This window comes from Heptranchias perlo, chromosome 15 (genome assembly GCF_035084215.1).
Source record: "Heptranchias perlo isolate sHepPer1 chromosome 15, sHepPer1.hap1, whole genome shotgun sequence".
NCBI classification, from domain to species: domain Eukaryota; kingdom Metazoa; phylum Chordata; class Chondrichthyes; order Hexanchiformes; family Hexanchidae; genus Heptranchias; species Heptranchias perlo.
Genome location: NC_090339.1, coordinates 40,502,518 through 40,517,916, shown reverse-complemented (window position 1 = coordinate 40,517,916; position 15,399 = coordinate 40,502,518). Strand labels below are relative to the sequence as shown.

The window sequence follows — 15,399 nt, the reverse complement described above, 5'->3', positions numbered from 1 at the left end:
ATAGCAGTTTTTTGCTGGAAAAAAATTGAATTAGTCAGTAATTCAAATTAAATAAGACAGCACTGAAGCCATTTGTGTTAAAAAAAAATTTGAATTAAGAGTAGACTAACAAAAAAAAGTGTCCAAAAAATATTTCACACAAGATTTTGTCCTGTAAAAATTGTGGCAGATAATCAGGAATAATTGGCAAATAGGAGTGCAGATAATGGAGGTTCTAGTTTCAGATTGTCTGATCAACTATTACCATTTTCTCTTCGTATTCAGAATCCACATCATTTCCTGGATTTGAGGTCTTCGGAGGCAGTTTAAGTTGCAACGGCAAAACATAGCTCTGAAAGTTGAAAACAAACATAAAATCAGTCTCGGGGTAATTTTTATTTTAAAACTTCAGTTTCTTCCTTTAATTTAAAAAGTTCGCTAAACTAATACAGATCTCTTTATACTCCAGTGCTCATCAGTACTTGCAGAAAATGATAGCCATGACTGTGAATATTTCACAATGAACAGAGCTGAGTAGCAACTACTCTGTGGGCACCATGAGCAGTCTATAGCCAATACCATACCCGTGGTTTTGCTATTAGCATTACCAGATTTACACCAAATTCTTCCTTTTTAGTCTGAAAATTTCTAACAAGAAAATACTGCATCTCTAAGACCCTGTATTTCTTTTACGTACACGCGCCTTCAGCAATATTGTAAATGGTTCCCTCTCCGCAGATTCTGTCCCCACTCCTTTCAAAACAACCGCCATCACCCCCTCCTCAAAAAACCCATCCTAGACCACAGTCCTTGCAAACAACCGTCCCATCTGCAACCTCCCTCTCCTCTCCAAAATCCATGAACGTGTTGTCACCTCCCAAATCTGTGCCTGTCTTTTCATGCAACTCCATTTTTAAATCTCTCCAATCAGGTTTCCGCCTCTGCCACAGCACTGTAACGGCCTTAATCAAAGTCACAAATAGCATCTTCTGTGACTATGACCGGAGTGCATTTTCTCACCTCATCCCTCTCGACCTTGCTGCCATCTTCCTCCAATACCTTTTCCCTTCCCTAATCCAGAGGCACTGCAACCAATTGCAGTGCTCCTAACACTGCTCCAGCTCAATCAGTTAGAATCATAGAAGTTTACAACATGGAAACAGGCCCTTCGGCCCAACATGTCCATGTCGCCCAGTTTATACCACTAAGCTAGTCCCAATTGCCTGCACTTGGCCCATATCCCTCTATACCCATCTTACCCATGTAACTGTCCAAATGCTTTTTAAAAGACAAAATTGTACCTGCCTCTACTACTGCCTCTGGCAGCTCGTTCCACACACTCACCACCCTTTGAGTGAAAAAATTGCCCCTCTGGACCCTTTTGTATCTCTCCCCTCTCTCCTTAAATCTATGCCCCCTCGTTATAGACTCCCCTACCTTTGGGAAAAGATTTTGACTATCTACCTTATCTATGCCCCTCATTATTTTATAGACTTCTATACGATCACCCCTAAACCTCCTACTCTCCAGGGAAAAAAGTCTCAGTCTATCCAACCTCTCCCTATAAGTCAAACCATCAAGTCCCGGTAGCATCCTAGTAAATCTTTTCTGCACTCTTTCTAGTTTAATAATATCCTTTCTATAATAGGGTGACCAGAACTGTACACAGTATTCCAAATGTGGACTTACTAATGTCTTGTACAACTTCAACAAGACATCCCAACTCCTGTATTCAATGTTCTGACCAATGAAACCAAGCATGCCGAATGCCTTCTTCGCCACCCTATCCACCTGTGACTCCACTTTCAAGGAGCTATGAACCTGTACTCCTAGATCTCTTTGATCTATAACTCTGCCCAACGCCCTACCATTAACGGAGTAGGTCCTGGCCCGATTCGATCTACCAAAATGCATCACCTCACATTTATCTAAATTAAACTCCATCTGCCATTCATCGGCCCACTGGCCCAATTTATCAAGATCCCATTGCAATCCTAGATAACCTTCTTCACTGTCCACAATGCCACCAATCTTGGTGTCATCTGCAAACTTACTAACCATGCCTCCTAAATTCTCATTCAAATCATTAATATAAATAACAAATAACAGCGGACCCAGCACCGATCCCTGAGGCACACCGCTGGTCACAGGCCTCCAGTTTGAAAAACAACCCTCTACAACCACCTTCTGTCTTCTGTCGTCAATCCAATTTTGTATCCAATTGGCTACCTCACCTTGGATCCCGTGAGATTTAACCTTATGTAACAACCTACCATGTGGTACCTTGTCAAAGGCTTTGCTAAAGTCCATGTAGACCACGTCTACTGCACAGCCCTCATCTATCTTCTTGGTTACCCCTTCAAAAAACTCAATCAAATTAGTGAGACATGATTTTCCACTCACAAAACCATGCTGACTGTTCCTAATCAGTCCCTGCCTCTCCAAATGCCTGTAGATCCTGTCTCTCAGAATACCCTCTAACAACTTACCCACTACAGATGTCAGGCTCACCGGTCTGTAGTTCCCAGGCTTTTCCCTGCCGCCCTTCTTAAACAAAGGCACAACATTTGCTACCCTCCAATCTTCAGGCACCTCACCTGTAGCTGTCGATGATTCAAATATCTCTGCTCGGGCACCCACAATTTCCTCCCTAACCTCCCATAATGTCCTGGGATACATTCCTGGGACCAAAAATTGAACCTGGGACCCTCTGGTATGTATGATTTAGTGTTGCACTATACAGTTGCCCGGCCGTTACCAACTAGGCCATAGGGGGAGCTAACAAAAAATATTAATGCTTTGCTTTAGAATCAAGTAGATAAGTGCTCCACATACTCCCTTTATAGTGAAAGAGCAGAGAGTGTATCAGAATTAGCATAACATTCCAAAGTTTGAATTACGAGATACATTTAGATGGAAATCAAAGGTCTATGGAACTTAACCACAATTTTCTCTGATTAATTTCTAACTATGCTAGTATGAAGCTTAGAAACAAATGGGATACTAATCTTGATCTGAAGTTATATCAATCAATATACATGCACAGATTTTCAAACTGGGGTCTGCTATTTCGTCCGATTTCTATATATTTTGCACTTATAGACTTACTAGCACCTTTTTTTGCTGTATACTAGTAAGAAAAATGTTTTCTGCAATGATAACACTGTTTTCCTTTGAGTAGTTAGGATAGGGGTCCCCAACACTTGTGACAACCTTTGTAGAATCCCACATAGGGAAAAGCTTGAAAACTAGTGCTATAGCATATTCTCACAAGATCATAAAGGGTGTTAAGTGACAAGTGGTGCTGCGTAACAATTTAAAAGAAGCCATGCGTTATCGGTTCAGTATAGCAGCTATGTGGTGGGGTATTACTCCAAAGATGGCGGTCACCCTCTAGTGCTAAGTCCAAGTAACCATTCGGTGTCAGCAGGCCGTTCAACCATGGAGGGTATTACAGCTAATCCCAATCCTATCCTCATCTGACAGCCACTTGCATGTTCAAACAGGAGTCACTAGATAGTTATCAGAAGCAGGAAATCTCCATTTTTTTTTACTCCTTATCCCAAGGTACTGGGGCAAACTGTAGCACACATACTTTTGCCCTGGTTGGAATTAACTCAGCACACACCATGGCCTGGATTTTCCAGTCTGGCTGAACCCCGGCACAGCTTCTGGAGGGGACAGGGTATGTCCGCCCTACTGGCCACATTAAATTTTCTGGGGTCAGGGTCATTTGAATAAAATCAGTGGGATTCTCACTTTCATCCAGGAACCTGCCTTGTGGGGAGCGGGGAAATTGCTGCGGCAGGCCTAGGGCGCCTGCTGCCGCATATCAAGGTCAGCTGCTGAAGAGGAATGTACATTTTTTTTTTAAATTAAATCTCACGGGTTTGAGGATTCAACTCCTTGGGGGTACCTTTAAAATTTAAATCCCCCCTCCACACACCATTTGAATTGTGCACACCAGTAACATGCATCCTAGCGCCACCGTTGTTAGGCACAATGACATGAAATAAATTAAATGACATATTCCCATTCTTTGCAGGCCCTCTTTATATGGGCATGTTCTATATTTTCGGCAGGAGCAGGGGTCAACAAGAAGAGAACAGTCTGCTGGAGTTACACTGGCTCCAAATCCTACCTGACTTTATGCGTGTGTATAATCTCATGCTATTTGTGCAAGGAAAAGCCAAAACAATTACACTGCAAAAATCTAAAGGGAAAAAATCTTCAAAAGACAAGCCTTTGATGTAAATCTATGTAGTGGATCACTTAAGAACCCTGAAAAACCATACATGGTGCACAATAACGCTTGCAGCAAAACTGCTGCAATGGAGACTGACAATGGTTCAGCCTTCCATACATTTCTGCAGAACTGTACAATTAAGCATTTCCGAATTCCAGGGGTATCACAGGAAGAGAAAGCGGCTTCCAACTATAGCTCCAAACCCCAAGCCCCAATCTGGTTCCATCTAACACAAAGAAAACTTTTTGAGAGTTATTTCATGACTGAAGCCAAGATCCTAGGCTAGCCATCCACCAATACCAAGGAATCCTTCCCTTCAAATGGTCCAGATCTAGTTTCAAATACCTGAAGTACAGTATACCAGGAACCTGTAGTCCCTGTACAAAAGCAACAACCACTGCTAAACTGTGAATAAATGTAAGGAATCTTACAACACCAGGTTATAGTCCAACAGTTTTATTTGAAAATCACAAGCTTTCGGAGATTATCTCCTTCGTCAGGTGAGTGGGTGAAAGGTTCTCAAATTGCATATCTTATATTAGGCTGGGACACGATCACACCAATCAAAGGTGTCGTTGGTGTTCAGACAGGTTAGCCACGGAAAACAGTACATCCCAGTATACTGAATACACAATGGGTCAGATTACAAAGCCAGAGAGAGAAAGAGACCCGAAAGAGGCAGAGAGAGAGAGAGAGAGAGAGAGAGAGAGAGAGAGAGTGTCCAGTTGTATTAAAAACAGATAACTTTTTTTCCCTGCTGGTGGGGTTACGTGTAGCGTGACATGAACCCAAGATCCCGGTTGAGGCCGTCCTTATGGGTGCGGAACTTGGCTATCAATTTCTGCTCGACGATTTTGCGTTGTCGTGTGTCTCGAAGGCCGCCTTGGAGAACGCTTACCCGAAGGTCAGTGGCTGAATGTCCTTGACTGCTAAAGTGTTCCCCGACTGGGAGGGAACCCTCCTGTCTGGCGATTGTTGCGCGGTGTCCGTTTATCCGTTGTCGCAGTGTCTGCACGGTCTCGCCAATGTACCATGCTCCGGGGCATCCTTTCCTGCAACGTATGAGGTGGACAACGTTGGCCAAGTCACAGGAGTACAAACCATGTACCTGGTGGGTGGTGTCCTCTCGTGTGATGGTAGTATCTGTATCGATGATCTGGCATGTCTTGCAGAGGTTGCCGTGGCAGAGTTGTGTGGTGTCATGGACGCTGTTCTCCTGAAAGCTGGGTAATTTGCTGCGAACGATGGTCTGTTTGCGGTTGGGTGGCTGTTTAAAGGCGAGTAGTGGAGGCGTGGGGATGGCCTTAGCGAGGTATTCGTCGTCATTGATGACATGTTGAAGGCTGCGGAGAACATGGCGTAGTTTCTCCGCTCTGGGGAAGTACTGGACGACGAAGGGTACTCTGTTGGTTGCATCCCGTGTTTGTCTTCTGAGGAGGTCTATACGATTCTTCGCTGTGGCCCGTCGGAACTGTCGATCGACAAGTCGAGCGTCATATCCCGTTCATAGACCGCCTTCAACATGACGACGAACACCTCACGAAGGCCATCCCCACGCCTCCACTACTCGCCTTCAAACAGCCACCCAACCTCAAACAGACTATCGTTCGCAGCAAATTACCCAGCTTTCAGGAGAACAGCGTCCACGACACCACACAACCCTGCCACAGCAACCTCTGCAAGACATGCCAGATCATCGACACAGATACTACCATCACACGAGAGGACACCACCCACCAGGTACATGGTTCATACTCCTGTGACTCGGCCAACGTTGTCTACCTCATACGTTGCAGGAAAGGATGCCCCGGAGCATGGTACATTGGCGAGACCATGCAGACACTGCGACAACGGATGAACGGACACCGCGCAACAATCACCAGACAGGAGGGTTCCCTCCCAGTCAGGGAACACTTTAGCAGTCAAGGGCATTCAGCCACCGATCTTCGGGTAAGCGTTCTCCAAGGCGGCCTTCGAGACACACGACAACGCAAAATCGTCAAGCAGAAATTGATAGCCAAGTTCCGCACCCATGAGGACGGCCTTAACCGGGATCTTGGGTTCATGTCACGCTACACGTAACCCCACCAGCAGGAAAAAAAAGTTATCTGTTTTTAATACAACTGGACATTCTCTCTCTCTCGCGCTCTCTCTCTCTCTCTCTCTCTCTGCCTTTCGGGTCTCTTTCTCTCTCTGGCTTTGTAATCTGACCCATTGTGTATTCAGTATACTGGGATGTACTGTTTTCCGTGGCTAACCTGTCTGAACACCAACGACACCTTTGACTGGTGTGATCGTGTCCCAGCCTAACATAAGATATGCGATTTGAGAACCTTTCACTCACTCACCTGACGAAGGAGATAATCTCCGAAAGCTTGTGATTTTGGACTATAACCTGGTGTTGTAAGATTCCTTACATTTGTCCACCCCAGTCCATCACTGGCATCTCCACATCAAAACTGTGAATAATCAGAGAACTTGGCCAAATGGAACATACTCATGCTATCCTGGTGGCCAATACCAGAACATTAAAAATAAGCAAACTTGTTAATCACTGTACCTACTCCAACAGCTCCTGTCCTACATCACACAAAATAAATTCAGATCTCTGCTGACCAGATTACCTGCTTCCTGTGGAGTGGTCCCATTCAAGACTCAAATGTCTGCAGCTACACAAACACAAAGGTTCTGTTTAATTGCATTTTCTGTTACAATGCCACTCAGATTTTTTCCCCCCAGTGGAGTAGCCTTCGCAGCTGAGATCAGCTAACTCAAATCAGCACAGACCCAGGAATCGGACTCGAGATCTTCCTGGTCTGTAATGGTCAGCTACTTACTGTGTAAATCCACCGAGCTATGGGCGGGGGCTGAGATTATCAATAATAAGTGCAGTATAATTTTTTCAAACTAATCTTATTTCACTGTCCTGTATACTGTACAATAACATAATGCTGAAGGCAACTGCTTATTAAGTAACAAAACAGAAATTGCTGGAAGTAAAGAACAGGTCATCAATATGTGAAAGACAAAAGACACAAAGGACCCTTTGTTAGAATACCCCGAGCTCCAACAAAAGGCCTCCATATGAAGTGTTAACCTGTCCTTTCCCTTTCAGAAACTGAGTGGCCAGATATGTATCTCCAACATTTTCTCTTTTTACTTCAGATTTCCAGCATTGGCAGTTTTTAATTTCCTTTGCTTATTTGGTGCTGGTAAAGCCATTCTTGTTATAGGCAGCTTCGGTTAAAACATCTCTTGCATCTGGACCTATTAAAGTACCTATCAAGATTACCTACTTTGAACAGCTCTAAGATTTTCCAAGTAAAAGTTCGTATCTTCTCTAAACTTCTCTAGAATGGAAAAGGAGCCAAAAGAAACATGCTTGTTATATTGATAAATCTGTTTAGTCTCATTTAAATAACACAAAATACTGCAATCTACTATTTGTTTCTTTGTAACTTGATCCACTGTACATCAAAATAGAGTCTACTTAAGTTGCATACGTTATTCTTGTATTAGGTTAAATCAACTTATGTAGCTGCAACAAACCTAAAATCAATAAAAACATACGTTATTTTAGATTTATTGGTCGTATTCTGCCGCCCACTAAGGGGTAGGCAACAACCTGAAGGTGAACACTTGGATTTAGTGATCCTCATATTGTATTTTGAAATTGTGATATATATACACAGTATGTTCAGTCAGGTTCAAATTGCACAAGATTTTCATCTGCTGTATAAGCCATCTGGGATTCCCAAATCACATCTTGACTCCCAATATTGAAAACAAATCTTCTGAGCTCTAGACAGTGTAATGCAGAAGTAAAGTTGCAGTACAGCACTGCAGTGGATAAGTTTTCCTCATTGAGAGCTGACACTGGTGGTCTGGGATTATCCTAGATAGTTGAGGAGTATAAGTATACTTTAACATCGAGTCACAGAATCTTACAGCACCAAAGGAAGCCATTTGGCCCTTCGTGCCTGTGCTGGCTCTTTGAAAGAGCTGTCCAATTTAGTCCTACACCCCGACTTTTTCCCCATAACCCTGCAAATTAGTCCTCTTTAAGTACATGTCCAATTGCCTTTTGAAAGTTCTGACGGAATCTGATTCCACCACCCTTTCAGGTAGTGCATTCCAGATCTTAACAACCCTCTGCGCGAAAAAATTTCTCCTCATTTCCCCTCCAGTTCTTTTGGTAATTATTTTAAATCTATGACCTCTGATTACCGACCCACTTGCCATAGGAAACAGTTCCTCCCTTCATGCCCTATCAAAACCCCTCATAATTTTGAGTACCTCTATTAGGTCTCCCCTTAGCCTTCTCTGCTCTAAGAAGAACAATCCCAGCTTCTCCAATCTCTTCATCTAACTGAAGTCCCTCATCCCTGGTATCATCCTGATAAACCTCCTCTGTACTGTCTTAAATGAACATGGTTTGAAGCTATAAAATGAGCTTGAGGGAAATCTGAGTAGGCAGTGAAAGATAAAACAAAAATATATACAAATAGGAAACATGAAAGAAACATAGATCAAGTAAGTCAAATATCCTACACAAAAGAGAAACATATTAAGACTAAAGTAAAATGACAAAGGCAAAATAGAAATATTACTGTACTGGTCCACAAGGCAGTTTGTGAACTCTGCTGGCCCTACCAGGCTGATTTCTTTAAAGGGCAATCACTAATAAACATTGTATAAGGAGTTAATTCCAGCAATAATCAAACCTCAATTATGCCTGGCACAATCTCCCTGTAGCAGAAACAGTCACAATGCATCACAGTGGTAAAAAAATAGTCTGACACCCATGATTTGCAGGGTGGCAAGTTTCTTGGGGACAGCAGGCGAAGAAGAAACAGGCAAAAATAGAAGCTTTGCCTTTCTCCACAGGCCGGGGAGAAGAAAGCAGATAAGTCGATACACTCCCTTATATAGTCAGTTACTAGTATGCAAGATAGATCACATTTTTTCTGAAATAGAAACCATATATCGTTGGTACATTTGAATTATTTGACTACCTGATCATTGCCTAGTGCCTGACTGCTCAGATAACCAAGTTATGTAATGTTTTTCACAAACATAGCCACAGTTTTTCCCCACTCCATCAAATCACAAAGATCAAATAAACGTGTCATCAAGATTTCAGTGGAATGTTAATCGTGGGAGTTTCATACTACTAGTATCATAGTAGGTACAGCACAGAAGGAGGCCATTTGGCCCATTGTGCCTGCTCTTCGAAATAGCTATCCAATTAGTCCCACTTCCCCTGCTCTTTCCCCATCGCCCTATAAATTTTTTCCCTTCAAGTATTTATCTAATTCCCTTTTGAAAGTTACTATTGAATCTGCTTCCACCACCCTTTCAGGCAGTGCATTCTAGATCATTACAACTTGCTGCGTAAAAAACGTTTCCTCATGTCGCCTCTGGCTCTTTTGCCAATCACCTTAAATCTGTGTCCTCTGATTACCGACCATTCTGCCGCTGGAAACAGTTTCTCCTTATTTACTCTATCAAAGCCGTTCATGATTTTGAACACCTCCATCAACCCTCCCCTTAACCTTCTCTGTTCCAAGGAGAACAACCCCAGCTTCTCCAATCTCTCCACATAACTGAAGTCCCTCATCCCGGATACCATTCTAGTAAATCTCTTCTGCACCCTCTCTAAGGCCTGATGTCCTTCCTAATGTGTGGCGCCCAGAATTGAACACAATACTCCAGTTGAGGCCTAACCAGTGTTTTATAAAAGTATATCCACTTGAACTGTGAAAATCACTGTTGCACTGCCAAAAATGTGGACTAAATCTGGGAAGATAATTTTGAGCTGGGAGTATTTACAATATTGGGATGAAGTAAGGGCGGTAACATTTGAAGTGATCAGCATCACACAAAAAGTATTTCGCTTAAGGGTGATTTTTGGCCCCTATGGCACATTGTTATCAACACGCTAAAGGCTAGTGACAACAATGCAACAACTTGCATTTTTTTTTGTTATTCCTAATCATTGTTTTTCTCTTAAATAAGAACATATGGAGGACATCAAGACTGGAAGGAAGCCTCCTTGCTAAAGTGCCACAATTCAAGGCCTGTTCTTTTCTGTGCATTATTATCTCCCACTTCCCATTATAAAATTAGTCAGGTGCTGGTGCATATTTACTAATCAACAAGGTAGCTGTAATTATCTTCTTTTTTTTAAATGTACATATAAATCAAACATGTAAATTCACTTTTCATTCAAAAAGATCCAAATATTTATGGATCTGGCAGTGTTATTTTCATCAACTAAAATGAAGAGGAAAATATACCAAGATTAAAACTGAGTTTCCATCAACAAAATCAAAATTAGAAATAAATTTCTTATGAAGAGCAGTAAAATTAGAGTTAGAGTTACCGATGAGACTAAAAATAAAACCTAAAATTAGTTGTGGGATTATAACAACACCAGGCAGCAGTCCACAACTTTTGGAACAGATGTTGGGAACAGAAAAAATGAATAAATTCAGATGTCATTTAAGCCCCAGTTTACTATTTCTCAACATCTCTTATGGAATTGCAAGTTGTGTGAGAAAATGAAACAATTCATATTGGGAAAGAAAAATCCTGAGAAAACTAGAACAAAAGGATAATAAAAACTAACTTTTTAACTAAATTTCCCCTCAGACTAAAGTACAGCTAAAACCTGGTGCAAGAAGATGAGACTAGAATTAGAACTAAATTCCTTCTGAAGAATATAAATATGGATAAAACTTAAGAATCCACAAGATAAGACTAAAATTAAATAATAAATATGATATGCGAATACAGCCTCCTCAACCAGATTTTGTCCATGTACCTGCATTTTTGGAGTTTCTTGTTTAAGTCCAGGGCAGGTCTGATCATACAGCTGCTGAAAAACATTAGTGTTTTATTACTTCAATCATATTTTACAGTAGCTACAAATTATAACTAATTTTTAAAAAATTAATATCCATATATTAAAATCACTGAGGAGCTCGCAACAGTATGTTTGGCTTTGAATGCCTCGATTCTCTGCGTGTTGTGGTGGAAACTGTTTATGAGTGGCCTTGATTACTATAAATGTTTCAACTATGTAGTTAATTGCATCTTTTTTTAAAAAAAGCACAAGATGTAAATGAAGATCATGGGGAATATGTTCCAGATTGAAGTAGGAGTTACGTTGTAGGTATTGTCTGTAGCAGTACCAAGGAATGGATGGGGCTGTGTTTTTTTGCTAAGTGTTTGAGATGAGAGGACAGCTGATAGAAGTCCTAGAGTATAGTCATACTGGGGAGGCCAGGGTCTGGAAGTCCTGATGTTTGAGAACACTGGGAAGCAGTACCACAGTGTGGAGGGAGTGGGAATTGAGTCTTGGAGCATAGGATCAGGGGGTTGGGCATTGAGGTGTGGGTGGAGTTGGAAGCATCCTGAAATTTGAGAGAACTATATGAACTAATTTGAGAGGGATGCTATAGTTTGAAAGTCCTGTGATACATGATTGTTTAGGAGGAGTTTTAGGGCCTGGGAGCATGGGCAGGGGACCAAGGGATCTGGGAGAACTAGGGGGAGGCATTTCAACGCATGAAAGCATTTGAGGTTTCTAGTGTAAAAGGGGTCCCGGAGTATTTGATAGTAGGTATCAACTGAAACCATTTGGACGCAGTACACCAGGTATTCGTACACTCGAGATTAGTTCCAATATAATGACAATGGAGAAACTGAGGAAAGAAAGCTAGGGAAAACTCTACTGTAGATAAGTTCCATGGTGCTTGTTGTGGCCACTGAATTGTAGACAGCACTATCCTTGTATGTAAGTGAAAGGTGACTAAAGAGGGTAGCACTATGGGACGTGAAAGTAACTGCTATCAATGTCTTACTGTAACACTATTGGGGGGAAAAAAATAAACATTTGGATTGAGAATAGATCATTCAGCTCATCCAAACTCATCCCTCTGGCACATTTATTCTCCCTTCATGGCATGGCATCTAATAGTATTTTCAATGAGCCTGATATGTTTGCTTTCATTACATGCTTGGTAGTCTATTCCAAGCATTTACGACTCTGTAAAAGAACATTTACTGCACTTCAAAATAATTAATTATACATGAAATGCTTTGAGATGTTTCATCCAGATGTGATAAGGCACGGTATAGTTTTTTTTCTTTTAAGTAAGTTTTTCTTGATATCTGTTCTAAATTTCCATTTATGGGTCTCTGGTCCTACTTTCTTGGCTAACTTGGAATAATCCGAGTTTATTTATCTGTATCGATTTAATTTGCATCTCAGTGAGATTACCCCTTCAATTGCAATTTTTTTCAGACTGCTTATATAGGCGGCCTTCTTACAGAAAGCATCCCCATAAAAAAAAATTCAACGTTAATGTTGCAAACCACGTTTGCTTTATTATTCCGAGGGTTATTTTACATTTTAGACAGTTGGGAATTTCCCTTTCCGCCGCAGCAAGTGTCACGCAGCACATATTTATGCGCGTAAGTGGCCAGGGCTGACGTATTAGAGAGCGAGGCCTGCACTTCACTGGCTTCATCCCTCAGCAGCTAACCCATTGCTGGTCATATCACTAACATGGCCAGAAAGTATCGCAGTCTGAGGCAAAAAAAATAAATAAATTGTGCACAGAAACAAGCCTCTCCCCCACCACCCCCAGATCAGCGCAATAAACTAAACAGTCGCAGTGCGGTTCAAGCACCTTATTATGTGCGTTTTTCCTCCAAAAAGACCGGCTTTGAATGCGTGCGGAAAAGCCGCTACTCAACGACACGACATTACAAAGACCGAGATCTCGGATTAATGAAAGAAGTGTTCCCTCCTTTCAACGTGCTGCAGAGGCCGGGCTTTCCCGCCTTCGAACACCGATACTCGGCTCGCATTCGATCGCTAAAAGATACAAAGTTGGAAACAATGAACGGACGGTCCCGGTCCCGGTCCCACACTCGCCTTCTCACTCTGCCCGGAGGTGCTGGCTTTCTCCTCCTCACACATCGTTCTTTGCGGAGACTATATTCTGCTTCTTGTGTTTTTTTTTTAAAAAATGATGAAATGTTAGGTTTTAGTTAAACGGAGCTTCTTTCATCACATTGTTATTATACGCTTATATAAAAAAAACTCGTCACCTCAGAGAACTATCGCGAGATTTGTCACCATTCCACCAATCATTTAGCAGATACCCCTCTGCCAGTCTGTGACATGTTGGCGAGTGCGCATAACCACCCCTCCCCCCAAAACATTAGCTACCAAGGCAATTTTTTTTTAGTTATTACACTTTGTCGGGGATGGGTTACTATTCTATACCTATATAGTCCAATTTTTGCTTTCTAGATAATGGCTCAAAGTTTCCCAGATTCGCCAGTAAAATATTTCTGTATCACAGACTCTTTTTGTCAGTGAGATCACAAAAGTTATGAGACAATATCTCATTACTATCTCTGTGGTCGTATTCCTTCATCCTGTCGTGATAAAACAAACTGGAAAACCTGTTGGTACCAAGAACAACATGACTCTGTTTTATGCCAAAGGCTTTAGGCCTTCTGTAACCACAGATCATCACAGAATATTGACTGCTTTATTAGGCAAAATCTCCAAACTAAGATATAATTTTTTTTGTTTGGACAGGCCACCTGTATTTTTATTAGTAGTGGGGTACTTGTTGGTGCCCTATGACATTGAACTGCAGTGGTTAAAGAAGAAGGCCCACAACAACCTTCCCAGGGATGGGCAATAAATGCCAGCAGTGTCCACATCCCCGGAATTAATTTTGAAAAAAGCTTGCCTAATTGGCCTGAACAAAAAAGGACTTCAGAACACTGTTATCACCCATTATGTAAATGACTATAAAAGGCCTTTTTTGGAGGTGGGGTACAGAGATATTAAAATTCCTGATTTTTGAGGCAGCAGGCAATCAGGCACAAACTACTAGTGGACCACTAAGAATCCAATTTCATAATAGACTAACTTCTCATATTTGTGGAATTAGTGTTGCCCATCACTAGACCACGCATATATCAAATGACAGAAAAAGCATCAAATACACTTTTTTCCTAGTCAGACAGCAGCCATCATAACAACAACAAACAAAAGGTAAGATGCAAAAATATTGGCATTTTGTTCCTTAATGTATGTGTGCAACAATTGTGGAACTCAGAAAATGGCTGCATGCATGGATAGAGAGATATTTTGCCCCATCTTTTACATGAAACATAATTATTTTTAAAGCTTTAAGCTAACCTTAAACCTGAAATGGATCTGTATTTTGCAAATTTAGGAACCAATCCAAAATGGCACCAACCTGCTTCTGAAGTTTCAACTCACTGATGAGAGAAATTCTGAATTCAACAACTTACCTCCAATTATCCTGTTTGTATACTTAAAAAAACTGAATTTTATGCTGAAACCCAGCCTTGCAACTCTGACGATATGAATGTTTATGATATCATCAAATCCCCAAATTATGCAGTGCTTTATAACTGGTTGCTATTGTAATAACGCAGGCTGAGTCCTGCTTGGTTGAATGAGTTAAGCTTTGAACCCTCTTATTACCGTATGCAAACTTTACTATTGGATAACATTGGTTCTTTCCAAACAAGGATCAGTAAACACATACTTTGGGTATTTTTCATATTAATGATTGGTTAATGAGGGCTTTTTAGCTCCGCGATGGCTCAGCGAATCATGGGAGAAGCATTTAGTAATTGCTATTCCACATTTTGTTTACTCTTTAAGGTAACGGTGCTAGAAAATGCCATATGATTAAAAAATATGTATGCACTTAGAAATATAGTTGTCACTTTTTTAAGTGGACTGTAGTGTCCCAGATTTCAAAATGTAAACTGGACACCAAGGCCTAGAGTTTCATAGAATCATAGAAAGATGAAAGTATGGAAGGTGGCCATTCGGCCCATCGATTCCGCGCCAGCTCTATGCAAGAGCAAGCCAGCTCGTCCCACTCACCCGCCCTATCCCCATAGCCCTGCAAATATTTTCCTTTCAAGTACTCATCCAGTTTCCTTTTGAAGGCCATGATTGAATCTGCCTCCTACAGTGCATTCCAGATCCCAACCATAATAGACCATAAGACCATAAGAGATAGGAGTAGGAGTAGGCCATTCAGCCCCTCAAGCCTGCTCCGCCATTTAATGAGATCATGGCTGATCTGATTTTTACCTCA

The 15,399-nt window shown here is 41.5% G+C and overlaps 1 protein-coding gene across 2 annotated transcripts in view; it reads right to left on the bottom strand.

Moving 5' to 3' along the window:
• Window positions 1-13,344, bottom strand: part of smarca1 (SWI/SNF related, matrix associated, actin dependent regulator of chromatin, subfamily a, member 1) — a 73,346-nt gene extending 60,002 nt beyond the window's left edge. Inside the window, exons 1-3 of one of the 2 annotated variants that reach the window (XM_067997119.1) lie at window positions 13,173-13,344; window positions 11,052-11,102; window positions 245-331 (exon numbers count right to left, since the gene is read on the bottom strand). In XM_067997119.1, the coding sequence (XP_067853220.1) occupies window positions 245-331; window positions 11,052-11,102; window positions 13,173-13,217 (183 nt within the window). In that variant the 5' untranslated portion in view covers window positions 13,218-13,344. Of the gene's footprint in view, window positions 1-244; window positions 332-11,051; window positions 11,103-12,924; window positions 13,113-13,172 lie in introns of those variants that run through there. The other variant, XM_067997120.1, reaches the window with a different exon arrangement.
• Between the last annotated feature and the right edge of the window lie 2,055 nt (window positions 13,345-15,399).